We start from the raw sequence: 26,001 nt of genomic DNA, 5'->3' as shown, positions 1-26,001 counted from the left end.
GTTCCCACCCAGCCTCACGGCCTGCTCCCCCGGGCTCCCAGGAGAGTTGGCAGACCCCACCCTCCCCACACCCCTGCTGGGGTCCCCAGAGGGGCTGGAGGGAGTGGTCTCCCTACCCCAGCAGTGGATTGCCCTGGCCCCTCCAGCCATCCCCACCAGGCCAGGGCTCACCGCAGACGAACTGGGGACAGCACTGTCCAGCCTTTGGGGCCGTGGGCACAGGCACGAAGCCGGGCAAGGGGCAGGCGGGGGGCAGGGGACAGGGCTTCCTGTGGCAGGTCAGGTTCTGGGAGCTGTCCTGGCAGGTGCACTCCTGGCAGTCGGTGCTGATGGTGTGGCCCGGCTGCGGAGGAGGCTGGTGTGAGCCTGCCACAGGTCAGCCTGGGCCCAGGCTGGCTCACAAGGTGGGGCCCGCGGGGGACACCTGGGGCAGCACTCAGAAGTGACAGGAGCTCAGGTTGGCACTGGTCCTGGAGACCCCAGGAGGGCCGGAGCTGAGGTGGGAAGGGCTTTGTGGGGTGGCCTGCCCCGTGAGGATGGAAGGGGTCCCAAGGAGAGGAGGACATGGCCAGGCAGGGGCTCAGTACCCACAAAGCAGCTCCAGTGTCACCCCAAGTTGGGCAGGGAGGGCACTTAAGAAGAGGGGCCTCCTACATCCTGTCGGGCCACTGGCCAATCTCCTTGCCCTTCCTCTGGCCTCTGGCACTGAGAGGAAGCCCCCAGCCCTAGCCCACACTGGCCATTCCAGGGCTTGCTTTTCGGGGACCTCCTGCCTCAGCTTCCTGGGGTTCAGGGTCAGGCCACCCACCACACTCACCTCCACTGGCTCCCCATGGGGCCCCAGGCACCCTGCAGAGGGAGAGATCAGAGGTTGCCACCAGGCAGGCACGGTCACCCTGCCGCCCCACCAAGCCCTGGGGACGTACAGCTGCAGTTGGCAGGCACACAGACTTGGGCGTCGCTGCTGAAAAGCATCGTGTCCTCAGGACAGAAGCAGCCCTCGGTGATGGGACCGGCCTCCTGGAGGGCCCTGCAGGAAGGCAGAGTGGGCTGCAGCCCCTGCTCCCCAGGGCAGCAGTGCCCTGGCCAGGGAGGGGCCTCCAGGGGGGCTCTGGGGTCTGATGGACCCACGGTGGGTGGGGTGAGGGTGCACGTACAGGGAGCTGGTGCTGTCCTTCCCGTAGCAGTAGGGGAGGCTGGACGGGCCACAGGGCAGGTACACCTTGCCAGCCGAGCAGGGGAAGGCTGTAGAGAGAGAAGCCACCCTGAGGGCCAGCTTGAGGCTGTGCCTCTGGGCTCTTGACCCCAACTTCCGGCCGAGCACCACCACTCGGGAGCCCTCAGTAATGGTCAGTGGTACCCATCCATCCAGGCTCTGGGCCCCTGAGGCTCTGCTGCTGCCCACCCATGACCACCTGCATCCAGCCCTCCAGAGGCCACAGGACCCTGACTTGGGTGTCCCCTCTTCCTCCAGGAAGCCCTGCCTGACCCCCCGAGCCCACCCAGATCATCTGCCGGACACTCACGGCAGGCCTGGTCGGTGTGGCCCCTCCAGTCGATGCACACGCCTTCCGAGGCACACAGCGCCGCATACAGCTGCAGTCCGGAGCACACCACGTCCGGGGGGGTCATGTGGCAGTAGTCGAAGACGCAGCCTTCATAGAAGGACTGCGGGGAGATGATGTGGTGGCAGGGCTGGAAGACCCTGCAGGCAGAGGGGGCAGACGTGGTGTGGGCCACCAGCCAGCTCCACAGCGGGGGCTTCCCGACACAGGACGCCCCAGAGAGCACCAGGCGAGGACAGGGGCCTTCCTCAGCTCTGCACGCCCACCCCCTTCCTGCAAGTGCCTCTCCACCAGGCTCCCCATCACCAGGTGCTGGGGAAGTGACCCAGGCCTGCATCTGTGAGAGCGGACAGCAAAGGCCCTCAGAGGTTGACCAGCCTGGCTGCAGCCAAGCCCTGGGGTGGCATTCCGGCAGTGACCACCCTACCCAGAGCTCCAGGACAGCATTCTGGGCCTGTGACAGGGCAGCTCTGGGCCTTCCCAGCAGCCTCCTGAGGGCCCTCTGGCCCTGGGCAGGGGGCCCAGCGGGCTGCCCACCCCTTACAGACCCTTACTTGCTCAGGATCAGCTCACAGAGTGGCGATGGGGGGCACTGGACAGGAGTGGTCTGGGGTGTGGTGGAGGGGGCTGTCGGGGGAGGCCCCTGGCAGTGCGGCTGGCCGGGGACGTCCACCTTCCAGTGGCCTGACATGGCGGAGCAGGAGGGGGCCACTGTGCCTCCTGGCAGGCGGCACTCGTCCCTCTTGTCATTGGTGCAGGTACCTGGGCAGATGGAGGTGGTCAGAGAGCTGGACCACGGAGACTGTGCCCTGCAGCGCCCAGTGGGTCCTGGCTGGGTCTGGCTGGACATCTCCACCCTCACCTGTGGGACCGGCCCAGGCCCCTCCCCTTCCCAGGCTGCACTGTCCTCTGAGAAGCCAACCCTAGGTGGTTCCCTCAGGGTGAATGGGTGGGCGCCCAGCGACCCCTCGCGGGAGCCCCTGCAGCCCAGCCAGGTGGCCCAGCCCACGAGCCTGCTGCCCAGGTCCCCAGGCAGGCTCACCACACTGCCCCTCGGTGTTGTTGGCGAAGGTGCTGAAAGGCACTTCCACAGAGAAGATGAGGCCCGAGAACATGACCTGGACACCAATCTCCCGGATGGTCACGTACATCTTAATGCCCACGCGGGAGACAGCAATGCCGTTGCTCTGGAAACCAGGGCTGACCACCTTGTTGTTGAATATGATCTGCACATGGGGACAGCCATCAGGAAGTCAGCAGGTGGGCAGCTGCAGGCCGACCTCCCTCCTGCACGTCAGGGCAGCCCCACCTGGTTGGTCATGACCCCGCCAACGGGCGTGCGGGTCAGCACCACGCGGTCCTGGTGGTACTCCACGATGATGGCCTGTGGGCAGGACAGCTGGTCCTTGGGGTCACAGAAGTCATTGTTGATGAGCACGCGGAAGTGGCCGAACACGGGTACCACCTGCTGCACCAGCACGTAGGTGCAGTTGTCCAGGAACGTGTAGTAGGTGCCGTCGAACGTGATGTAGTGGGGGTCGCCCCAGCCACTGCACACACCTGCGGGTGCCGGGGGCTCACCAGAGGCTCCAGGGCTCCTGCAGGCCTGGCCCCCCACCGCCCCCACACGGGCAGCTGGGGAGCCCATCCTCACCGTCCAGAGGCAAGTGGCCAGCAGGAGCTGGTGAGGCCTCAGAGTAGCAGGAGTGGATGCCCCTCCCCTTATCCCCTCGGGCAGGGCCCAGAGGCTCTGCAGGCTTCCCTGGACACCCCAAGGTGCGGGTCTCAACTACACCGTCCCAGCCTCGTGGCTGACATGTTCTGCCTGACGTCCGACCCAATTCCACCCTCTCTCCTGGCCCCCTCCAGGTCCCCAGCTCACACTGGCACTGGTAGTGCTGGCAACAGCCGTCCTGGTCAGCCACCTTCAGGGCTGGGTAGCCGTTGGCACAAGTGGGTTCCTTCACCTCTGGACACTGGCGTGGACGCAGGGAGATGATGCTGTTGCCCTCGCAGGTGGCCTGGGTGCAGTTTGGCATGGGCCAGGTCTCGCCTTTCTGCAGAAGCAAGGGCAGCTGCAGGGTCTGATCCCTGGGGTGGGCCCTCCCGGGTGGGCCCTCCCCTCGGTGCCCAGAGGGACAGTCCCTCATGGGAACAGGGAATGGCCACCATGCTGTCTGGGACTCTCTGAGCCCCATCCTCCCAGCCTTGTGCCCATACCCACCATGTGCGCCGCCACAGCACTCAGCTCCCCGGAGGAGAGGTGCTGTGTGCAGGGGCCCATCCCCAGCCACCGGCCCTGGGTGTGCTGCCCGGTCCACAGTGATGGCCACCTGCTTGGCCCCACTTCACCCTCAGCAAGTGGTGTTTCAGCCTCAGACCCCATAGGCTCCACTGACCTGCAAGCCCACCCATCCAAAATCCTGCAGGAAGGACCCCCCAGTGCACAGCAGGGTCAGCTCCCAAGGGTCAGCAGGACCCTCATGAGGACTTGGGGTGAGGAGGCTCTGCAGTAGCCACAGGGCCCTGCTGGGCAGGAGGTGGGCTTACCTCTCTTGGGGGATGCATATTGGGGCACCCTGTCTCAGGGGTAGACATGGACAGGGACGAAACTGAGGTAGGGGGCGGCGTCGTGGAGGGACAGTCGTCGTCAACCCCTTTGATCACCTCGCAGTCCTGGCTACACACGGCATAATAGCAATGGCCAGAGAGGTCTCTCTGGCGGTATATGATGGACCCTGCCGACAGGACACACCGGAGGTTAGCAGAGCTGGGTTGCAAAACAGCAGCACCCTAGGCAAACTGGCCGACACCCAGGGGGCAGGGAGCCCCCACCTGAAGGTGGTGGGCAAGAGGGCACAGGGGCTCTGGCTACAGGCCATGGCAAGAGTTAGCCCCGGCCACAAGAAAGGCCACTCGACTCCGGAACACCACGGCCTTGGCCAGGAGGGAGTCAAGAGTGGGCCTCCAAGGCCGGCCCGAGGGACACTCACCTGCAGGGTACAGCTGGTCCAGCACGCTGCAGAAGCAGGGAAGGGTGGATGATGGCGCAGAGCTGGGCGACCACGGGGAGGACACAGCTGAGGTGGAGGGCACTGAAGAGGAGGGCTCGGGGGGTGCAGTCCAGGGAGCTGTCCCAGTGGTCGGGCAGCCGTCGGGGGTATGGCAGCACAGGACACGCACCTCGTAGTTGAGGCACATCCGCAAGGGCCCCTGCTGCTCCTGGTTGCGGCACACCAGGCCCAGGTCGGGCTCGCACTGCACCACCTGGCCCAGGGCCTCAATGCTGACCTCGGGGTGGTTCTCGGCTCGGCACTCCAGCCGGGTGATGTCCTCAGGTTGGAGACAGATCCTCTCTCCCTTGCTCAGGATGTTGCTGTAGGTTTCCGTGTCTCCGCCATGCGGCCCGGGGTCTGGGAAGTCCACGTCGAACCACTTGGTCCAGGTGCACTGTGGCTGGCAGTCGGTGGTCTGGGGGGTGGAGTGGGTGCTCTCAGGTGCTGGAGTGTGGCTGCTGCTGCTTGTAGGGACAGGGGTGGAGCTGGTCTTCCCCGTGGAGCTTGGGCTGACTGTGGGCACAGAAGTGGAGCTGGTCTTCTGCCTGGAGCTTGGGCTGACTGTGTGCACAGAGGTGGAGCTGGTCTCCCTCGTGGAGCTTGGGCTGACTGTGTGCACAGAGGTGGAGCTGGTCTCCCTCGTGGAGCTTGGGCTGACTGTGTGCACAGAGGTGGAGCTGGTCTCCCTCGTGGAGCTTCGGCTGACTGTGTGCACAGAGGTGGAGCTCGTCTCCCCCGTGGAGCTTGGGCTGACTGTGTGCACAGAGGTGGAGCTGGTTTTCCCCGTGGAGCTTGGGCTGACTGTGGGCACAGAGGTGGAGCTGGTCTCCCTTGTGGAGCTTGGGCTGACTGTGTGCACAGAGGTGGAGCTCGTCTCCCCCGTGGAGCTTGGGCTGACTGTGTGCACAGGGGTGGAGCTGGTCTTCCCCGTGGAGCTTGGGCTGACTGTGTGCACAGAGGTGGAGCTGGTCTTCCCCGTGGAGCTTGGGCTGACTGTGGGCACAGATGTGGAGCTGGTCTCCCTTGTGGAGCTTGGGCTGACTGTGGGCACAGAGGTGGAGCTGGTCTCTGGTGTGGAGCTTGGGCTGACTATGTGCACAGAGGTGGTGCTGATCTCCCGTGTGGAGCTTGGGCTGTCTGTGAGTGCAGAGTCTGTCTTCTGAACTTGGCTGGTCAGGGTCTCTCTTGTGGTGCTGGAATGTGTGACAGGTACTTTGGTCGGGCAGCCGTCGGGGGTGTGGCAGCACAGGACACGCACCTCGTAGTTGAGGCACATCCGCAAGGGCCCCTGCTGCTCCTGGTTGCGGCACACCAGGCCCAGGTCGGGCTCGCACTGCACCACCTGGCCCAGGGCCTCAATGCTGACCTCGGGGTGGTTCTCGGCTCGGCACTCCAGCCGGGTGATGTCCTCAGGTTGGAGACAGATCCTCTCTCCCTTGCTCAGGATGTTGCTGTAGGTTTCCGTGTCTCCGCCATGCGGCCCGGGGTCTGGGAAGTCCACGTCGAACCACTTGGTCCAGGTGCACTGTGGCTGGCAGTCGGTGGTCTGGGGGGTGGAGTGGGTGCTCTCAGGTGCTGGAGTGTGGCTGCTGCTGCTTGTAGGGACAGGGGTGGAGCTGGTCTTCCCCGTGGAGCTTGGGCTGACTGTGTGCACAGAGGTGGAGCTGGTCTTCCCCGTGGAGCTTGGGCTGAGTTTGTGCACAGAGGTGGAGCTGGTCTCCCTCGTGGAGCTTGGGCTGACTGTGTGCACAGAGGTGGAGCTGGTCTCCCCCGTGGAGCTTGGGCTGACTGTGTGCACAGGGGTGGAGCTGGTCTTCTCCGTGGAGCTTGGGCTGACTGTGGGCACAGAGGTGGAGCTGGTCTTCTGCCTGGAGCTTGGGCTGACTGTGTGCACAGGGGTGGAGCTGGTCTTCTCCATGGAGCTTGGGCTGACTGTGGGCACAGAGGTGGAGCTGGTCTTCTGCCTAGAGCTTGGGCTGACTGTGTGCACAGAGGTGGAGCTGGTCTTCTCCGTGGAGCTTGGGCTGACTGTGGGCACAGAGGTGGAGCTGGTCTTCTGCCTAGAGCTTGGGCTGACTGTGTGCACAGAGGTGGAGCTGGTCTTCTCCGTGGAGCTTGGGCTGACTGTGGGCACAGGGGTGGAGCTGGTCTCCCTCGTGGAGCTTGGGCTGACTGTGTGCACAGAGGTGGAGCTGGTCTTCTCCGTGGAGCTTGGGCTGACTGTGTGCACAGAGGTGGAGCTGGTCTTCTGCCTGGAGCTTGGGCTGACTGTGTGCACAGGGGTGGAGCTGGTCTCCCTCGTGGAGCTTGGGCTGACTGTGGGCACAGAGGTGGAGCTGGTCTTCTGCCTGGAGCTTGGGCTGACTGTGGGCACAGAGGTGGAGCTGGTTTTCCCCGTGGAGCTTGGGCTGACTGTGTGCACAGAGGTTGAGCTGGTCTCCCTCGTGGAGCTTGGGCTGACACTGTGCACAGAGGTAGAGCTGGTCTTCCCCGTGGAGCTTGGGCTGACTGTGGGCACAGGGGTAGAGCTGGTCTTCCCCGTGGAGCTTGGGCTGACTGTAGGCACAGGGGTGGAGCTGGTCTCCCTCGTGGAGCTTGGGCTGACTGTGTGCACAGAGGTGGAGCTGGTCTTCCCCGTGGAGCTTGGGCTGACTGTGTGCACAGACGTGGAGCTGGTCTTTCCCGTGGAGCTTGGGCTGACTGTGTGCACAGGGGTGGAGCTGGTCTTCCCCGTGGAGCTTGGGCTGACTGTGTGCACAGGGGTAGAGCTGGTCTCCCTCGTGGAGCTTGGGCTGAGTTTGTGCACAGAGGTGGAGCTGGTCTCCCTCGTGGAGCTTGGGCTGACTGTGTGCACAGAGGTGGAGCTGGTCTCCCTCGTGGAGCTTGGGCTGACTGTGTGCACAGAGGTGGAGCTGGTCTTCTCCGTGGAGCTTGGGCTGACTGTGGGCACAGAGGTGGAGCTGGTCTTCTGCCTGGAGCTTGGGCTGACTGTGTGCACAGAGGTGGAGCTGGTTTTCCCCGTGGAGCTTGGGCTGACTGTGTGCACAGAGGTGGAGCTGGTCTCCCTCGTGGAGCTTGGGCTGACCTTGTGCACAGAGGTGGAGCTGGTCTTCCCCGTGGAGCTTGGGCTGACTGTGTGCACAGAGGTGGAGCTGGTCTTCTCCATGGAGCTTGGGCTGACTGTGTGCACAGAGGTAGAGCTGGTCTCCCCCGTGGAGCTTGGGCTGACTGTGGGCACAGAGGTGGAGCTAGTCTCCCCCGTGGAGCTTGGGCTGACTGTGGGCACCGAGGTGGAGCTGGTCTCCCTTGTGGAGCTTGGGCTGACTGTGTGCACAGAGGTGGAGCTGGTTTCCCTTGTGGAGCTTGGGCTGACTGTGTGCACAGGGGTGGAGCTGGTCTCCCTCGTGGAGCTTGGGCTGACTGTGTGCACAGGGATGGAGCTAGGGCTGTCTGTGAGTGCAGAGTCTGTCTTCAGAACTTGGCTGGTCAGGGTCTCTCTTGAGGTGCTGGAATGTGTGACAGGTACTGTGGTCGGGCAGCCGTCGGGGGTGTGGCAGCACAGGACACGCACCTCGTAGTTGAGGCACATCCGCAAGGGCCCCTGCTGCTCCTGGTTGCGGCACACCAGGCCCAGGTCGGGCTCGCACTGCACCACCTGGCCCAGGGCCTCAATGCTGACCTCGGGGTGGTTCTCGGCTCGGCACTCCAGCCGGGTGATGTCCTCAGGTTGGAGACAGATCCTCTCTCCCTTGCTCAGGATGTTGCTGTAGGTTTCCGTGTCTCCGCCATGTGGCCCGGGGTCTGGGAAGTCCACGTCGAACCACTTGGTCCAGGTGCACTGTGGCTGGCAGTCGGTGGTCTGGGGGGTGGAGTGGGTGCTCTCAGGTGCTGGAGTGTGGCTGCTGCTGCTTGTAGGGACAGAGGTGGAGCTGGTCTTCCCCGTGGAGCTTGGGCTGACTGTGGGCACAGAAGTGGAGCTGGTCTTCTGCCTGGAGCTTGGGCTGACTGTGTGCACAGAGGTGGAGCTGGTCTCCCCTGAGGAGCTTGGTCTGACTGTGTGCACAGAGGTGGAGCTGGTCTCCCCCGTGGAGCTTGGGCTGACTGTGTGCACAGGGGTGGAGCTGGTCTCCCCCGTGGAGCTTGGGTTGACTGTGGGCACAGAGGTGGAGCTGGTCTCCCCCGTGGAGCTTGGGCTGACTGTGTGCACAGAGGTGGAGCTCGTCTCCCCCGTGGAGCTTGGGCTGACTGTGTGCACAGGGGTGGAGCTGGTCTCCCCCGTGGAGCTTGGGCTGACTGTGTGCACAGAGGTGGTGCTGATCTCCCGTGTGGAGCTTGGGCTGTCTGTGAGTGCAGAGTCTGTCTTCAGAACTTGGCTGGTCAGGGTCTCTCTTGAGGTGCTGGAATGTGTGACAGGTACTGTGGTCGGGCAGCCGTCGGGGGTGTGGCAGCACAGGACACGCACCTCGTAGTTGAGGCACATCCGCAAGGGCCCCTGCTGCTCCTGGTTGCGGCACACCAGGCCCAGGTCGGGCTCGCACTGCACCACCTGGCCCAGGGCCTCAATGCTGACCTCGGGGTGGTTCTCGGCTCGGCACTCCAGCCGGGTGATGTCCTCAGGTTGGAGACAGATCCTCTCTCCCTTGCTCAGGATGTTGCTGTAGGTTTCCGTGTCTCCGCCATGTGGCCCGGGGTCTGGGAAGTCCACGTCGAACCACTTGGTCCAGGTGCACTGTGGCTGGCAGTCGGTGGTCTGGGGTTGGGTGACCTTTGTGCCCACTGATGTCCCTCTACTTGTGTGCACGGGTGTTGGGTGGGTAGTGTGCCCCGTCGAGGTGGCCTGACTGCCCGTGGTCACCGTGGTCTTCCTGGTGGTGCTGCCCTCCGGGGACTTGGGGTGTGTGGCGATGGATTTCGGGGTCCCTACGGTCTTGTTCCTGCAGTCGTCCACCAGCTCACAGCATTGGATCCGGATCTCATAGTTGTAGCAGATTGGCGGCAGCTGGTCCCTGTTCCAGCAGATGAGCCCTTCCTCCGAGTTGCAGGTCACCTGCTGTCCCAGCTCTGCCAGGGGCGTGTTGGGGAAGAACTGAGCCCTGCACTCCACACTTGTGGGCCTTTCACAGAACTTATACCCTTTGGATCTCAGGTTGTGAAAAGTGTCAAAATCTCCACTGTCCCTTCCAGGCCCGGGGTAGCTGCCATCCATCCAGTGTGTCCAAGTGCAGGACTCCCGTAAGCAGCTCACCGGGCTGACTCCAGAGGTGGTGGGCACACTCGTGACCTGGGACGTCCCCGGGGGTGATGCTGAGGCAGAGGATGTTCCAGAAGTTGTTTTTGGTCTTGGAGTTGGGCTAGACTTCAGGAACGATGTTCTGACAGGTGTGGAGGACACGGTGGCACTGGTCGTGGGCACCGTGTTGGTCGTCCTGTGCCTGGCTGGAGGGCTGGAGGTGGGGCAGGGCAAGGGGCTGCAGCACAGGACCCTGATCTGGTAGTTGTGGCACAGGCCAGATGCCTGGTCCCTGTTGTGGCAGGTCAGCCCAGCCGTCGGGCTGCACTCCAGGCTCTGACCCAGGGCCTGGAGCGGCACCTCGGGCGCGTCCTCAGCTCGACACTCCACTGCCCTGGGCGCTTGGCAAACCCGGAACCCATGGGCACGGAGGTTCTGCAGCGTGTCGAAGTCACCGCTGTCCACGCCCTGCCCGGGACGGCTCACATCCAGCCAGGGGGACCACAGGCACTTCTCCCCACAGTGGACAGAGGACGAGACAGGGGGTGTGGCAGGCGTGGTCCTGAGGGGCGTGCCCGTGGCTGTGGATGAGGCTGTGCTCACAGGGACTGGGTGCACCGTGCTCTGGGTGGGGCTGGGGCCCACACCTGTGGTCTGCCTCGAGCTGAATGCTGTGGGAAAGAAGGTTGCAGGCTGAGCCCGGGGCACACGTAGGCTGGCTTCACTGGGTCCTGGCTCTGATGACCTTCTGTCCTGGGGGCTGCCTGGTGGGCTTCCCCACAGCAAATGGGCCAGTGTTGAAATTTGAATGACCAGGGACACACAAGTGAACCTGTCTGCTCAGAACCTGCCCCACAGTGGGCAGGTGGGCATCACAGTTCTTCCATCAACAAGTGAATTGACCTCAGTACAGGGCATCTGCCCCCTGGGCCTGCCCTGAGCAGAAGCCACATGCCTATGGCTGCCTTGTGCTGGAAGCCTTGACCCTGGGCCTGAGCTCCCCAAGGAGCTGTGGATTCCAGGTCAGCCAGAGTGGAACCCTGGAGCCAGCCCCTTCCCGTGGCAGGGAAGGAGGAGAGAGTGACCACTGCCGTGCCCGATACCCAGGGGCTGCCACCGCTGCCCAGAGCTAGGCGTGAACCTGGCCTCCAGCAAGAGAGGCCACGCCAGTCGGCTGGGAGAGCCACACCCCCCAGGACCCGCGGGGCCCTTTGCCCTCACACGTTGTCCTTACTGTGTGGGGACGTGGAGAAGGAGAAGGTGGTCGGGGGCCTGGGGGTGGTGGGGCTGCAGGAGAAGACCCTCCTCTCCACGGTGCCGTTGGCCCTGCAGTGGGCGGAGATGCAGCTGCCCATGCCGTCGCTCGTGTGGTAGATGACGTCCCCCGGGTGGAAGTGCCGCCCGTCGTAGGTGCAGACGCAGGCTGCGGGAGCACAGCAGCCCTCCGTGAGAGGGCTGAGGCCAGGCAGAGACCCTCCCCACCAGACCCCAGACCCAGGAGGCCACGGCTGCTTACCACCACTGTCATAGGCGCAGTGCACGCCGTTCTCGGTGCAGATGCTGGGGAGAGGGAAGGAGGGCTGGGGCACGGGCGCCAGCACAGCCTGCCCTCGGCCATGCCCACTGCCAGGGGTGGAGCCCCTGCCCAGGCCTGGGACTTCACACTGAGCTTCCCGAGGTCCCACCCTCTGGAGGACTCCCCAGTCCACACAAGTGGAAGCCAGGTGGGGGGCCCAGGAGCTGCTGGTGCTCTACCCAACCATGGCGATGGCTGCCCACCCCTGGGTCCCTGGCAGATCATCTGGCCTCAGCTCCCCCACCACCCGCCTGTTTGCCGGTCCCCGCACCCCAAGAGTCCCCTGACCAACAAGCACCAACACTCAGCTTCACCTCTGAGCCTGGGGAATCAGGGGGATAGCCCCTGAGAAATGCCTGCCGTGGTCCAGAACCCGGACCCAGAGCCACCGGCCCATCATGGCAGACAGCACCCCTGAGAGCTGAGGCCCCTGCCCCAGAGACCGGCCCAGGGCACCCCCTGGTCCTGCAGGCCCGAGTCCCGGGGGCTGCTGGTTAGGGGCCTGGATCCCCCACGTGCTCTAGGCTCTGTGGCCTCCTGCCAAGGGACTCACCAAGAGTAGCAGTTCTTGTCCGAGGGCACGGTGGCCCCGGGCCGGTAGGACTTCCCGTGGATGCGGCAGGGTGGGGGGGGTGTTGGGGTGGGGCACTTGTCCACACACTGCATCTTGTCCTCATCGAAGATGGGAGCCGACGGTGGGCATTTGGGGTAGCAGCCTGTGGGACAGAGAGGACTGAGTCCCAGCCGCAGAGGCCAGCTGGCCACCCCACCCCAGGAGGGCCCCAGCCCTGAGCCTTCTCCACGGCACCACCGAGCCCCAGAGGCTGAGGCCACGGGCCTCGCGGGGTCAGGAGAGCCCAGCCCCATGAGGGTGCCCAGGCCTGGGCAGCCGAGCCTCAGGCCTCTCCCACCCCCAGGCCGGTCCCTGCCCACCTTCGAGGCCCCGCAGATCGTGGAGGCAGCGCCCACTGGGGTTCCGGCAGGTTCTCAGGCAGGGCGCCCCGCAGGGCTGGAAGTGCCACTCACACTCCCCCTGGGGGTTGTAGTAGTCGCAGAACAGCGCTGGGGGGGCAAGGAGGGTGGTCAGAGCGGCCTGCACCTGGGCCTTCTAAACAGACCAGGGGAGGCGCCAGGGCAGGGTCTCCAGCCAGAGCAGCCAGCTGGGCCCTCGTCCCCGGGGCTTCTCTGGGCCAGGCGGAGGCTCTGCTGAGCGCTCCACCCGAGGGCGCCCGTCCACCCCTTCCCTCCCCCTTGGAGGCCTTCTTACACCTCCAGGGACCATGCATGCAGCCAGGCACACAGTGCTGAGAGCTGCCACCTCGGGTCCTGGAGCCCCTGGCCCGAGAACTCACGGCAGACGTCCGGCGTCCTCCAGGACACGCACACTCCGGCTTCGTGGCAGGCCTGGGCATAGGCGGCCACAGCGGTGCAGAAGCACTCACAGTCTCCCCCGGAGTCGCAGGCACACGCGTCACCCACGCAGGCCTCGTAGTACATGGTCGGCTCCACCTGAGGGAGACGGGCCTCAGACTCCTGGAGCCACTGGGCTTTGGGGGGATCTAGCCTGTGGCCACTGACCTGGGCGTTTCCACTGGAGCTCAAGAGAGCAAATGCATGGCCTACAGTGGTTTCCCAGCACTGCCTTTGTGCCCACAGGCCAGCTCCCACCTGGCCCACAGGCTCCTGCCCGTGGGGCTTCTGGGGCAGTGCTCAGAGCAACACCCCACAGAACTCAGGCCACGGCTGCTGGGAGCAGTGCACCAGCCCGGCCACTGTGGCATGTCCACATGGGCCCCCGAGCCCCAGCTTTCTGCGCTCTTAGCTGATGCTGCCCTCCCCCTCTTGTCCCCTCTGCCTCCTGGGACCATGGCCCGTGGTCCCTTCTCAGCCCAGAGACCCCCCTGCCCTGCCTGGCTGGCCATACATGGGCATGGCAGGTGGCGAAGGTGGCACTGTGGATGATGCTGCACTGCTTCTGGGCCCAGGCCTTGCGGTAAGGGTTGGTGGTGCAGGGGTCCTTGGGCACCGGGGCGTCCGGGCAGGACGGGGAGAGCTTCCAGCTGTTTCCAAACTCCAGCGCGTCACCCACCACTGCCTGGCTCCGCGTGGTGAAGTCATTGAGGGCATTGCCGTCGAAGTTCCCGCACAGGCCGCAGACCCTGCCCTGCAGAAGCACAGGGAGATGGGAGCCTGGCACAGAGCCTCTTCCTCAGCCCACCGCCACCTGAGCATCCATCAGGATGGTCCCCCGGAAGGGGAGGGGTGCGAGGTTTGCAGGGTGGCCTCAGGGCCCTGCTTACGCCCTGCTGCCCACACAGCGCCAGAGACTGCGAACTTTCCAGGGGCCACCCGGCCTGCCCTCCCTCCAGCCTCCTGCCTGTGCTGGGGCCACAGCAGCCAGCCCGGTGTGTCCTGGAGTGGGCTGGGCCGTGGCTCTGACTCAGTCCTGGGGCTGGACCGAGACTTAGTGGAAAGAGGACCTTTCCAGAGGTGGTAGGTTGAGGTCACACTGGGGTAGAATGGGCCCTCAATCCAATGTCCGCTGTCCTTATGCCAGGGAGGATGTGGACACAGGCACACAGGGAGGGCCCACATGATGACAGGATGGGGAGTGACCCAGCCACCTGACAAGGACGCCCTGCCCAAAGCTGCGACAGACAGGTCTCTCCTGGGAGCTCAGCCTGCACCTGGCTAGGACTCCCAGTGTCCAGACTGAGGGCATCCGCAGCCTGCCCTCCCTGGGCTGGGACGCTGCAGGACTCACACACCAGGGGCTCCCTCCTCGCTGCTGCCCAGAGGCTCAGCCCCTGCACCTGCTCTCAGACCCCATCTCTCCCTCTCTGGCTGACTCTGTCCCTCGGCCCCTCAGGTATGTCCCATGGCCCCCAGCAGGGACGACAGCAGGGGCCTCCTCTCGGCCTCACCTTGAACTCGGGGCTGAGTCTCAGGAAGATGCTGGTCCTCCTGTCCCACAGCAGCACCAGGCCTGCGTCGGTGTCCACCACCAGGTAGATGCCCATCTGGCGGATGGTGTAGGGCGGCTCCTGGCCTGCGCCCTTCTGGACCACCTCCACCTTCCCGCTGCTCAGCTTTAGCTCATAGCTCTGTGAGACAAGGCGTCCCTTAGGCCCAGGGACGCCATCTAGGTGCTCTGTGCCACCATGGAGCCCCCAGAGTGCCCCACCCAGCTGTGCCCCTCACTCACCCCCAGGAAGATCTTAATGTCCTTGGAGCAGGTGGTCCCCGTGGTACCACAGGGGACGTTCTCGGTGACCACACGGAAGGCGTCCTTGGCACTGCCATTACCGCCGCAGTGGTCCTGGGGAGAGGAGGCTGTCAGGGCGGGGCTCGGGTGGGCCTGCAGCCCCCAGGGCAGGGGTGGCTATGGACAGAGGCGGCAGACCACCTACCTGCACCAGCGTGTACTGGCAGTCCCCACTGAAGGTGTAGCGCTGGCCGTCGAAGGTGAGGAAGTGGCCATCCCCGTACAGGGCACAGGTGGCCTGGCAGGGCTCTTCTGTGCACCGCCACATTCTGTTCTCACAGGTGCTGCGGAGGACGAGGGGTCAGGCCAGGGTGCTTCCAGGGGCTCTGTAGGGACCCTCGGTGCTTCCTGGCAGCCACCCCTCCCCAAGAGGAAGGACCCAGTAGACCAACAGATGCCCAGAGGGTCTCGCAGCCTGGGCCACCCAGAGTCCCCCTGAGAACCTGGGCCGTGTGTGTCGGCCCCGGGCCTTGCCAGGGCTTCCTCGGCTTCTGACAAGGACCGTCCCCTGGGGTGCTGAGCCACATACCAGGTGTTGCAGCCTGCCCAGATGGTCTCCCCCGGCCTGTAGCTGGCCCCGTTGTGCATGCAGGGGCAGTCCTCAGCGGCAATGCAGCCCCCACTCCCGTCGGCCACCAGCCCCGGGGGGCACACGCAGCCCGGCTCACACTGGGGGCTGTACTGTAGGGCACATGGACACAGTGAGTGGTGGGGACCGCTGCCTGGACCTGCATCGTCCTCCACGGGGCCAAGGGTAGGCGAGCCCAGTCAGCAGGCAGGGGTCCTCCAGGGACCCGGTCCAGCGGTTGGCCCAGCTTGGCCACCCCTCCCCCAGGAGCATCTCTGAGGGACCCTGGCCACCATCAGGGAGACTGTTGGGGCCACCAGTCACTCACACAGGCCATGTCCAGGGTATGACAGCTCTTCTGGCAGCCAGCTCCGGTGGCCCCATGAGTGGCATTGTGGCAGTCGAAGTAGACCATAGGTGCGTCACACACTGGGGAAAAGGAGGGGTGCAGGGGACCCTAAGCCCCTCCAGCCAGGCTCCGCTGCACATGGCCCCCAGGGCCGGAGGAGCCTGCCCGTGCAGGTGGTGGGAGTGTGGAGTGCCACACTGGTGCGTGTCACTCCGCGGACCCGGGCAGGGCCCAGGGCTCAGACGGCGCTAGACACAGAGGCCAGTCAGCTGCCGCTGCCCCCTAGCTTGGAGGGGGACAAAGAAGCCATTCAGGGCTTCCCCTGGAGAGGACGGGCCTGAGGACAGCCATGCCCCTCTCCGAGCTCACCTTGGGTGGGCGCTGGGCCCCCGATGCAGGTCAGCGTCCCCTGTGTGCAGGTGCTGTGAGGAGGAGACGGTCAGCAGGTGTGTTCTGGCCAGTGAGCCCCTGTCCCACACCCCCGCAGCACATCTCACCAGACGGCCCCGCTGTCGTGCAGAGACTCGCCATTGGGGACCATGGAGCCCCTGTGGTAGCAGGGGCAGCTGGCAGCCGGCACACACTTGTCCGAGGCATCCAGTAACGTGCCCTCTGGGCAGGCGCAGCCATCCACAGGGACAAAGCTGACATCGCAGGTGACGTCCTCCTCGCTCAGGGCACGGCAGGTGGGCTGGCAGGTGCTGATGTGGTAGTGGTAGGTCATGGACTTGGGGCAGGTGGTTGTGGGCTTTGCTGCAGGAAGCCAGGAAGAGGGGACACTCAGGATGCTGATGGGCACAGCCAGGTGGGCAGCAGTGGGTAGTCAGGGACCCAGGCCTCCTGGACAGAGCCCCAGACTGTGATGGCCTTGGGCAGAGGACGGGCCTTGGGGGGGGGGGCGCTTGCCCGGCACTCACTGCAGACGCCGGCCCTCCAGTCTCGCAGCAGCACTCCCTTGGCGGCACAGGCCTGCACGTAGGAGGACAGGGCCGCGCACATGCAGTCCTCGCTCTTCTCGCAGTTGCACGTGTCGAACATGCAGTTCTGGGGGCCAGAGCCATCAGGGTCAGGGACTCAGCACACATGTGGCCAATGTCCCCCACCCTGCCAGTCCCTGCCTGGGCCCCCATCTTGGCCTCCTGGGACGCTTCCCTGGGTCCTCCCTCACACCCCACGTGCAGCTGAGCAGAGCCCCATGCAGGGCTGGCCACCCGTGGGGCTGGGGGCTCCAGCAAGACCTTGGCCCTTTGTCTCTGTGGCCCAGGGGGTCCAGCCCCTGCCCCGACTGACTCCCTGCTTGGCTTAGCTCCTGTGTCCAGTACAGGGCTGGAGTCCCAGGCAGGCCCAGTGCATGAGTCAGGGGGAGCCCAGGGACCGGCTTGGTCCTGGAACCCACGCCTGGGGCCTGCTAGGCCGTTACAGTCCCGAGAAGGCTCGCTGCCCAGCGCCCCTTCTCAGTGTCCCCTGACTCCCTGGGGGCGTCCCCGTAGCCCAGCAGCAGGACCTGGACTGCAGGAGTGGTGGGTGAGCATTACCGAATAGTAGGTGCTGGGGCTCACGGTGGCGTGGCATTGGGCGAAGGGGCCGTCGGGGCTGGTCAGCTGTGAGCACCAGTGCTGGGCGTACTTCTCTGTGGGCGAAAGGCAGGCTGTCCATGGTCACTCCTGGGCAACCCACCCGGGGCTGCTCCTGCCCGCAGCACATAGAGCAGGCACTCGGACACAGAAGGGCCCGTGAGGCCTGGAGACGCCAGGGCTACTGCTTCTCTCCTTTCCTGGGTCCCCAGCCCCGCCCCCCAGTGCCACCACCTTCTAGGGACGTGGGTAGCCACTACCAGGGACGGACGTGACAAGACCTCTCCACCCCTTCTCTGGATAGGGGTGGGCCACACAGGGAGAGCAAGTGAGCCAGGACCTGCTGGCTGAAGCCTGCCCGGGGCAGGGCTGGACGGTCGGCAGCGCAGGAAGCTGGGCGTACTCCCCTCCACCCTGCAGCCGGCCCCAGAGCTGCGGGCTGCAGCCACGGCAGGTGAGCGGCCCCAGGCTCCTCCGGACCTGACGACCCGCCGGCAGACACACTGGGCTCCGCTCTGCCCCCCTTTCCTTCCTCCCAGACTCACCTCTCGGGTGACAGTACCCATGATGGCCAGCTCACCACTAGCCTGAGGCGGGGACAGCTGTACCCCAGGACAGAGTCAGGAGACACCCAAACAGTGCACTAGGCCCTGAGTGGTCCTCAGGGAGCCAGCGATGGCCACGTACCGTTCTCCACGCTGAGCGAGCAGGGGTCCTCGAAGCTGCTCTTGGCATTGGGGCAGGCAGCCTGGGTCTTCCAGGTGTTGGCGAAGGCGGCCCCCGTGCCCTCCACCACCCCGCTGTTGGTCCGGAAGTCATCGGCCTGGATGCTGTTGAAGTTCCCGCAGAGACCTGGGGAGGAGAGTCATGTCGAGGCCCTGTGCGGGCTCAGGGTCGGGGTGGGCGCCAGCACCCCGGGGTGCCACCTCTTACCGCAGGTCAGCCCCCGGAGCTCAGGGGCCAGCCGCACAAACACCTGCATGGTGGGCACCAGCTGGATGGCCAGCTGCACGCCCAGGTGGGTCTGCGCGATGATGAAGAAGGTCGAGGGTCTGAAGAGGGTGACGTTGGCTGCGGACAGAGCACAGGGGTCTCACTGGGAGGTGCCGGGCAGGACCCACAGGCAGCCCCAGGGCGGGAGTGGGCCAGTGCCCTCACCTGTGGACACGGGCAGCTGCGTGTAGATCTGGTTCACGAACACCTCCCCGCTGGCCTTCACCACCACAGCCTGCGGGCAGCCAGCACGTCAGCGGGGGCCCGGGCGGCCTCCACCACCGCCCCCTGGTCCCTGCAGAGGCTGCGGAGTGTGCCCGCAGCCCACAGGGCGGCGACCCTGAGCTCGGCCCCCGACTCACTCTGAGTCCGACCTTTCTGAGGGTCACACGTGCTTTTAGCCACGTAAGAACCAGACCGTGTGTCAGTCCAGCAGGGACCTCGCTGGCCAGGGGTGTGTCCCTCCTTCCTGGGGCCGGGTGGGGCTGGCACTGAGCTGCTCCACTTAGGGACAGTCCCTCAGAGGACCCGCGAGCAGGGACACGGCCGGCCGGGGCAGAGGGTCCACTGGCTGTGGCCAGATCCAGGGCTGGGGCAGAGAAGCCTGGCCGTGGGGGTCGTGCCCTGTCCTGCCCGCGGGCGCCACTCACCGTCGGGCCCCCGCCCAGACGCAGCTCCACGCCCTTCAGGCAGGTCTCGCTCTCCGTCAGACCGCACCTGCGCAGCTCGGCCAGCACCGTGAAGGCATCGTCGTGGCAGGGCTGTGGGGAGCCACGTGGCGCTCACCTCATCGGCCTCCCCCTGTCCTCCAGCCCACACTGCCCCTTGCTGGAAGGCCCCGAGGGCACAGCCAGGCACCCAGGGAGGAAACTCTGTTCACCGTCGGAGGGAAAGCACTGCCTCCAAACAGGTCCTGGGGGAGGCCCTGGGAGGCTGGGGAGGCTGGGGAGGCCCTGGGGGAGGCAGACCAGGGTCCCAGGGGCCGGCAGAGGGAGAGAGGGCAGACATCCAGGGCAGCGGCTCCCCACCACACTGCCATGGTGGATGCAGGACGCCAGGCCTCGTCCACCCCACAGGTGCACCTCGCCAGAGAGCCTGCTGGAGGCCACGACACAGGGACCAGGGCACGTGGGTTTTGCTCTTCAGTGGTGGCCCACACCACGCTGACCCAAGATGATAAGAGGGCGAGCGGGGCGGGGAGGTGGGCAGCTGGGGTTCAGTGCACTTTCTGCCCGACCAACAAATGACCCCCAAACTGCTCTAAAAATAGAGCCACTGAAAACCCAAATGCAAGGTCAGAGGGGTCAGGGCACTGGACAGGGGCCACTACACTCCAACCAGCATCCAAGTGACCCAGGCACTCCCTCATGGTCTCCCCTGGTGAAGCCCAGGCTGGGGGGCCCCAGGGAGGCTGGCCATCCCAGGTGCCCAGGGCCGTACCTTGGTCAGCACGTAGCTGCAGTCCCCATGCACGGTGTACTGCTTCTCGTCAAACGTGGACAGGTGGGAGCCGCCCAGCACAGAGCAGGTGCCCTGGCACGGCACCTCCTGGCAGCTCCAGCGGCCTCCGGAGCAGGTGCTAGGTGCAGAGGAGAAGGAGCACAGTGTGGGCTGCCCAGGGCACCAGGCCTGCCGCACCCCTCCAGACAGGGCTTCCGGCAGGCTGCGAGGCCACAGCAGACCTGCAACCTAGGCCTAGCCCTGAGCTCCCAGAGGAACTGGCCCTCGGCAGGCTGGGGACAGGGGGGGACCTACCACCGGGTGCAGTCTGTAGAGTAGCTGGCCCCTGGGGCATAGGAGGTCCCATTGTACATGCAGGAACACTGAGACATGGGGACACAGCCAGTCTGGCCGATGTCATCAAACACCGTCCCTGCAGGAAGCAGGTCAGCTGTGACACGGGTACCCCCAGGGCCCAGCCACCCTGAGGCCCAGGGGCACCCGCAGCAGGGGCTGAGGGGTCTTTGTTCTGTGGTCCAGCCAGAGCCATCTGGTCCACCCAGAAGGCATCTGTGTTTGGGGGGTCCTGTGCCTGGGTTGGCAGGGGTGGGCCCCCAACTGACCCTCAGGGCAGAAGCAGCCGGCCACGCAGTGGTCCTCGCAGAGCTGGGAGCGCTGGGGGTTGGAGCAGGTGTCTGTGCAGGGGGAGCCACACTCCTGGTGCTGCAGGTTCAGGGGGCACGTCTGGTCTGCAGGGCCACAGGACAGGCGGTCACACCCAGCTCCTTTCCCTCAGGACAGCGTGGTGGGAATGGGCACTGGGGGCAGGGCAGGGCTGGGCACTCACAGCAGAGGTCGGGGCCCCTCCAGTCCTGGGGCAGGCCCCCTGCGTGGGCGCACTGCCGTGAGTACTCGGCCAGCGTGTGGCAGATGCAGCTGGGCAGGTCGGCCTGCTCACAGAGACACAGGTCCTGCCGACAGGCCTCCACGTAGCTGCTGACGTCCACCAGGGCCGCACAGCCCGAGAACAGCTGGCCTCGCAGGAGCTCCTCGCAGATGCCCTGGGGCAAGGCAGGAGGCCAGGCTCGGGACGCCCTGGGACCACCCGCAGCCCCTCCCCCACCTCTGCCCTGCCCTCTGAGGCTCACGGAGCTGATGGAGCAGTTCTGGGGTGCAGGGTCGGGGTCCTGGCACTGCTCCGTGGGCCCGTCCATCTTCTGCAGGTTCCCAAACTCCATGGGGGTCAGCCTGACGTCTGTAGGAAACAGGAGCTGGCTCTTCCTGCAGGCCCCAGACCTGCAGCCCAGCACCAGGCCATGAAGTCCCAGGGGCCAGAGCCCCAGGTGGGCTTCCCCGTCCTGCCCACCCTGGGACCCTCGGGGGTCTGGAAACGACTCAAGGGAGCAGCGGGAGCCTGGAGACTGATCCTGCGGCTGGGCTGGGATGCACCAGGGGCTGAAAGTGAGCCTGCGCTTCCCTGGCCAGCCCTGCACAGGGCCTCGCTGGCCAGGGGCAGCTGGAGGCTTGGGCAGGCTCCATGCCCCTGACTGGACACCCTTCTGGGGGTGGGCCTGGCAGCTGGGGGACGGTCAGTTGGAATGCCACTTCTCGTGGCAACGACGTGAGCATTGAGGAAGCAGGTGCGGATTTCCAGGCAGGCTGCGGGTCCTGGGCCCCTGTCCAGAGCAGCGGCACGGAGGACAGGGTCCTGACTGGCTCTCAGCTTCCCACACGCACCCCTGAGGCAGGCAGACGCCAGGACTGAGTGGGCACGGGTGTCTGTGCACGAGTGTCTGCGCACGAGTGTGTAGGGTGTGTGCTAGAACCGTGCCTGTGAGCAGGTCTGCATGTGCACACGCCTGTGCCCGGGTCAGGCACATGTGTGCGGTGTGAGAGTGTGTGGCAGGGGCTGTGGGACTCTGGGAGACGGGGCCTTCCAGGGAGCTGAGCAGGGGACAGGTGGCCTCGAGAGCCTCACCGTGGGAAAAGAACTCGTTGAACACAGGGATGCCGTTGAAGTCCCCACAGAGCCCACAGGTCTGGTTGGCGAACTTGCTGTCCAACTCCAGCTGGAATGGGAGGACACATCAGAGCCAGTCCCGGGAAGCCCAGGAGAGGAGGGACCCATCCCCAGAGGGAACGTGTCCCAGGGAGACCCCAGCGTGAGGCCCACCAGGAGCTGCAGGAAGCTCGGCCCTGAGCAGGGCTCCTCTGTGGGAGCAGACCCCAGGGCTCTGCTGGTCCTGCCCCTCACCTCCTGGGGGGCAGGGTCTCACCCTCTTGCCCCCTTGGCCCAGGGCAGTTTCCCCCCTCTGGACAGCTGACCAGGGCAGGCCAGGCCCTTGGAGGACAGGAGGTGTGCACCCCTGCTGGGAAGCCCATCCATCCCACCTGACCAGCCTCACCCAGAGGACCACCCTGTCCTCCCGGGAGGCCTGTCCACCCTGTCCTCCCAGGAGACCTGTCCACCCTGTCCTCACAGGAGGCCTGTCCACCCTGTCATCCCAGGAGGCCTGTCCACCCTGTCCTCCCAGGAGGCCTGTCCTCCCCACCCCGCAGCCTCACCAGGAGGCTGTCATCGTCCTGGTCCCACATGAAGACGAGGCCCAGCCGAGCCGTGACTTTCAGGTTGCCGTGGCTGCGCTCCATCAGGACCCCAGACTGGCTGAAGGGCAGCTGGATCCTGTGGAGAGAGGGTGGGGCTGAGGCGCCCAGGGGCAGGGCGAGGAGGGGGTCCCGCCAGGAGGGTCCCCAGCCTTGTGAGGGACAGGAAAGAGCGCCTGGAGGCCCTGGTGTTCTGGAGGAACCAGGAAGGGCCCCGGAGGGCAGGTGGCTGTGTGCAGGGCCCAGAGAGCCTGGCCAGCACCGCGGCCTCTTCCCTCACAGGTGACGCCCTGCTCACCCCCACCGTCACCCCACAGGGTGCCACCCGGGGCTCAGACTCACGGGTGGCCATTGACCAGGACGGAGCTCTCATTCAGCTCGATGACCAGGCCATCGAGCTTCATGATGACCCTGCTCAGCGTGGTGGTGTTGGCCGCCCGGCTCCGGCGCAGCTGCACGTTGAAGTCCTCGTAGGCGGCCCCGCAGTGGGCAGAGAACACGTAGTTGCACAGGCCGGGGAAGCGGAAGATGTCGCCGTCGAAGGTCTTGTAGTGGGAGTCGCCCCAGGTGCTGCACACCCGCCCGTTGTGGGCCGGGTTCGGGGCTGCAGGACAACAGCGTGGCCTTTGGAGGAGCTTGCCCTGCGCCCACTGCACCCACCAGGGATGTCCCTCCACCTGCCCCAGGAGTCCCCCCTCGTGCTGCTGCCCGGGGTAAGGCATCTGAGGTCCCCTGTGCACCCGGGGAACTCTGGGAACCGGCCATGGCAGTTTGGGACAATTTTCCAGTGCTTCCTCACACCTGGAATTGGGGTTCCCTTTCCAACCAGCCCCTGCAGGTGTGAGGGAGGGGAGCCCAGCTAACCCACACCTCTGTCCCGGCCTCGGGTTTCGCTACCTTGGACCACAGGGATGGTGTTCAGAGGCGGGGTGACAGTCGTCCTGAGGAGGGGGTCACCTGTGGAGACAGCAGCTCATGGGACGTGCCTCCAGGGCCAGGGACGCCACTGCCCTGAGGAGATGGGCCAGGGCCAGCGGATCCAAGCTCTGGGCCTGTAAGCCCAGTCTGGCGGCTGCTGCTGAGACCTGCACCGAGCGCTGCACCCAGCCCACACCCAGCGATCCCGGGCCTTCCCCATCCGTCTCCCTGCAGAGCCCAGGGCTGCTGGCCCTCATGGCCCCAGAACCTGCTGCTTGTATGTGGGGTCCCTTGCTCCTGGGAGGCAAAAAGCCTGGGTCCAGGAGCTCAGGAGATTGGGCACTGCTGCTCCTGGACTGGACTGGGGCGGGAAAGGCAAACAGACGGGGCTTTAACCCGAAACACCCAAAACCCCCGCTTTGAAGCCTCTGGCCACCCTCCAGAGCCAGCACCGAAGCCTGAAAGGCGTGCGGGTCGCTGCAGCAGAGTCAAACAGGGGGAGAGGGGGGACCCGGCCCCCAGCCCTAGCACCCGGCTGGCCCCGTGGCGGTGGAGCCAGCTGCCTCTGAGGTCCCTCAGCCTGAGCTTCAGGGACCCACCCATGACTGGCACGGGGCTGGGCAGAGAGGCCGGGCAGGGACCGGCCAGGCCAGGCACACCTGCATGTCTTCCGGCCCCAAATTCTGACGCCACACTGTTGTCTGCCGTAGAGCCAGCCCCAGACAAGTGGCCCCTGGGGACCCTGTGCCCACCCAGGTGGGGTCAGGGGCTCTGCAGGCAGAGGGTAGGGAACAGAGGCCAAGACTCACCGCTGTGCCCTGGAAGGGGAGAGAGGTCGGCGCTGGGCTCACGGCCGGGTTGCAGAGAGCCCTGCTGGGCCTGGCCTGCGGAAGAGGGGGCAAACCTGAGGAGACGGACGTGCAGACAGCCGTGGCTCCTCGGCTGTGCCACCAGGCCTGCAGACGGAGGGAGGTGCGGGGTGGCCAGCGCAGGATGTCCCTCTGCCCTGTTGGGGGCTGGACATCTCCGTCCACATGGGCTTTGTCAGTGTCGGGCTGGTGGCTAGAGAGAGACCCCTGGGGGCATTCCCTCTGCTGGCCCCGTTGAGCCCTTGGCCCGGGCCGCCTCAGCCTGGCCCTGCATCTCCAGGGACCATTCCTTCATTCCTGTCCCTTCAGTCACTGTGTGTCTGCCCTGTGCCAGGGCCTGTCCTCTGTGTGGGCTGTGGGAACAGAGCCAGACATGCTCATCCTGGGAAGGGACTCCACTGGGCATCAGGAGTAGAGATATGGTCAGTGACAGCTTGTCCCAGGAGGCCAGGGGTCTCAGGGCCAGGGTGAGCCCGTGCTCCCAGTGGCTGGGTGGGCCAGGATGGCCAGGGCAGCTGGAGCAGGGCCTGCAGGGAGACTGGGTCCTCCATGGCTGCACAAAGGTGCAGATGATCCCAGACACGGCCCGAGCCAGGGTGGGGGGAGGGGCCTGGCCCACCCACAGCCGCGCCCAGGAGGGGCTGGGGCAGAGCATGGACTCACTCCACTGAGCCCACCTCCCAGATCCTACACTGCCCCTGGGGTCCTCGGGCCAGGCTGGGGGCCCTCATCTCCCTGGTGCCCTGGTGACAATTGGCCGGCCCAGGGGAACAGACAGAGAAAGAGTGGGACCAGACGTGCTGTCCCCCAGAGGCCGCCCCTCCTCACCAGCCAGCATACCCCCACAGTGGGCTGCGGGGGGCCTGGCCTGGGAGGGGCCCGTGAGGTCCAGGCCCCCAGCCTCAGGGAGCAGTCCTGGCCCCGGGAATGTGCTGCAGGAGGCCACTGGGAGGGTCAGGGGGTGGGGACGCGGGGGGCACTGGCTGAGACGGGCAGCTCCCCTGGGAGCCCCCTTCACCCCGTCCTTCCCTCCAAGGGCCCTGGGAGACTTCTGAGCCCAGGGAGAGCCACGCTGAAGGAAGGGGGTGGCCAGGAGGGGCAGGGGGCCCAGCACGTTCTCAGAGAGAGGCAGGAGGCAGGAGCCGAGGCTTAGACTCTGGGGCTGCCCGGTGGAGGGGAAGGTGGGCAGGGAAGGCACCTGCCCTTCCAGGAGCCCTGGACATCATCCGGGGCACCGTCAGCAGAGGCAGGGACGTCACAGAAGTCCAGGACCCTGAGCCCCAGTACTCTCAGGGGCGGAGGGGTGGGTGAGACGGTCCCCTTGGACATCACACCTGCCCCGAGACGTACCCCAGGCCACCCCCAGGAGCCTAGACAGGCAGGAGCCGGTGAACCAGGCCTGTGGGGTGTCCAAAGGGCAGAGAGCCGGCCCTGACCAGGCCTGAGCGGACTCTGAAAATGGGCTCCTGCTTCTCCCCTCAGAAGTCTGGCAGCCCGGAGCCCACCCGACCCACCAAGCCAGGCTGAGGGTGGTCAAGGCCACAGGCAGGGCTCATGGCTGGAGCCCCTCATGGACACACCTAGCTGGCCCAGGACCCGGGCCAGGACCCAGCTGCCATTGCCCACCTGGGGCCAGGGCCTCCCCGGGGCTTTGGGGAGCCACCTGGGGAAGCTGGAGGTCCCAGCCTACCTGGGTGCCGGGTGCAGGCCAGGGCAAAGGCCAGGGCCCAGAGTGGGGCCAGCTTCCTCCGGCCAACAGCCATGGTGTGGAGAGTGGGGAGATGTGCCCACAGGCGGCCTCTGAGGAGTGACCGTGGTCAGCCGCAGGCTTTTATAGCCCCGGGGCTGGCTCCAGCCCCAGGAGCTTCACGTGGGTGGGCGGAGCCAGCCTCTGGTCCCCCTCACCCAGGTAAACAGTGGGCGCTGGCTGGTCGGTAGCCGGCAGCAGGCAGACAGGGGTGTGTCTGTGGGTGGGGCCTGGCTTCCCAGGGGTC

The 26,001-nt window shown here is 65.8% G+C and overlaps 1 protein-coding gene across 1 annotated transcript in view; it reads right to left on the bottom strand.

The window, feature by feature from the left end:
- The window catches only part of Muc5ac (mucin 5AC, oligomeric mucus/gel-forming), a 29,077-nt gene extending 3,307 nt beyond the window's left edge, over positions 1 to 25,770 (bottom strand). The window contains exons 1-41 of the mRNA XM_077798188.1: positions 25,698 to 25,770; positions 23,948 to 24,022; positions 23,118 to 23,177; positions 22,563 to 22,824; positions 22,182 to 22,299; positions 21,595 to 21,685; positions 20,765 to 20,871; positions 20,464 to 20,677; positions 20,240 to 20,365; positions 19,935 to 20,049; positions 19,617 to 19,755; positions 18,827 to 18,937; positions 18,342 to 18,411; positions 18,117 to 18,254; positions 17,871 to 18,035; positions 17,145 to 17,239; positions 16,527 to 16,653; positions 16,107 to 16,362; positions 15,979 to 16,031; positions 15,589 to 15,689; positions 15,222 to 15,373; positions 14,838 to 14,976; positions 14,633 to 14,746; positions 14,352 to 14,531; positions 13,352 to 13,591; positions 12,780 to 12,936; positions 12,361 to 12,489; positions 11,981 to 12,143; positions 11,368 to 11,411; positions 11,086 to 11,274; positions 4,559 to 10,522; positions 4,116 to 4,303; positions 3,448 to 3,622; positions 2,875 to 3,125; positions 2,608 to 2,791; positions 2,120 to 2,327; positions 1,527 to 1,705; positions 1,158 to 1,245; positions 927 to 1,030; positions 818 to 849; positions 172 to 343 (exon numbers count right to left, since the gene is read on the bottom strand). Coding sequence (XP_077654314.1) covers positions 172 to 343; positions 818 to 849; positions 927 to 1,030; positions 1,158 to 1,245; positions 1,527 to 1,705; positions 2,120 to 2,327; positions 2,608 to 2,791; positions 2,875 to 3,125; positions 3,448 to 3,622; positions 4,116 to 4,303; positions 4,559 to 10,522; positions 11,086 to 11,274; positions 11,368 to 11,411; positions 11,981 to 12,143; positions 12,361 to 12,489; positions 12,780 to 12,936; positions 13,352 to 13,591; positions 14,352 to 14,531; positions 14,633 to 14,746; positions 14,838 to 14,976; positions 15,222 to 15,373; positions 15,589 to 15,689; positions 15,979 to 16,031; positions 16,107 to 16,362; positions 16,527 to 16,653; positions 17,145 to 17,239; positions 17,871 to 18,035; positions 18,117 to 18,254; positions 18,342 to 18,411; positions 18,827 to 18,937; positions 19,617 to 19,755; positions 19,935 to 20,049; positions 20,240 to 20,365; positions 20,464 to 20,677; positions 20,765 to 20,871; positions 21,595 to 21,685; positions 22,182 to 22,299; positions 22,563 to 22,824; positions 23,118 to 23,177; positions 23,948 to 24,022; positions 25,698 to 25,770 — 11,548 coding nt within the window. The remainder of the gene's footprint in view (positions 1 to 171; positions 344 to 817; positions 850 to 926; positions 1,031 to 1,157; positions 1,246 to 1,526; positions 1,706 to 2,119; positions 2,328 to 2,607; positions 2,792 to 2,874; positions 3,126 to 3,447; positions 3,623 to 4,115; positions 4,304 to 4,558; positions 10,523 to 11,085; positions 11,275 to 11,367; positions 11,412 to 11,980; positions 12,144 to 12,360; positions 12,490 to 12,779; positions 12,937 to 13,351; positions 13,592 to 14,351; positions 14,532 to 14,632; positions 14,747 to 14,837; positions 14,977 to 15,221; positions 15,374 to 15,588; positions 15,690 to 15,978; positions 16,032 to 16,106; positions 16,363 to 16,526; positions 16,654 to 17,144; positions 17,240 to 17,870; positions 18,036 to 18,116; positions 18,255 to 18,341; positions 18,412 to 18,826; positions 18,938 to 19,616; positions 19,756 to 19,934; positions 20,050 to 20,239; positions 20,366 to 20,463; positions 20,678 to 20,764; positions 20,872 to 21,594; positions 21,686 to 22,181; positions 22,300 to 22,562; positions 22,825 to 23,117; positions 23,178 to 23,947; positions 24,023 to 25,697) is intronic.
- Between the last annotated feature and the right edge of the window lie 231 nt (positions 25,771 to 26,001).

The sequence above is a fragment of the Urocitellus parryii genome, chromosome 4, assembly GCF_045843805.1.
Source record: "Urocitellus parryii isolate mUroPar1 chromosome 4, mUroPar1.hap1, whole genome shotgun sequence".
Taxonomy (NCBI): domain Eukaryota; kingdom Metazoa; phylum Chordata; class Mammalia; order Rodentia; family Sciuridae; genus Urocitellus; species Urocitellus parryii.
Note: the sequence above shows the minus strand (reverse complement) of the source record. Positions and strands in the feature narration are given on the sequence as shown.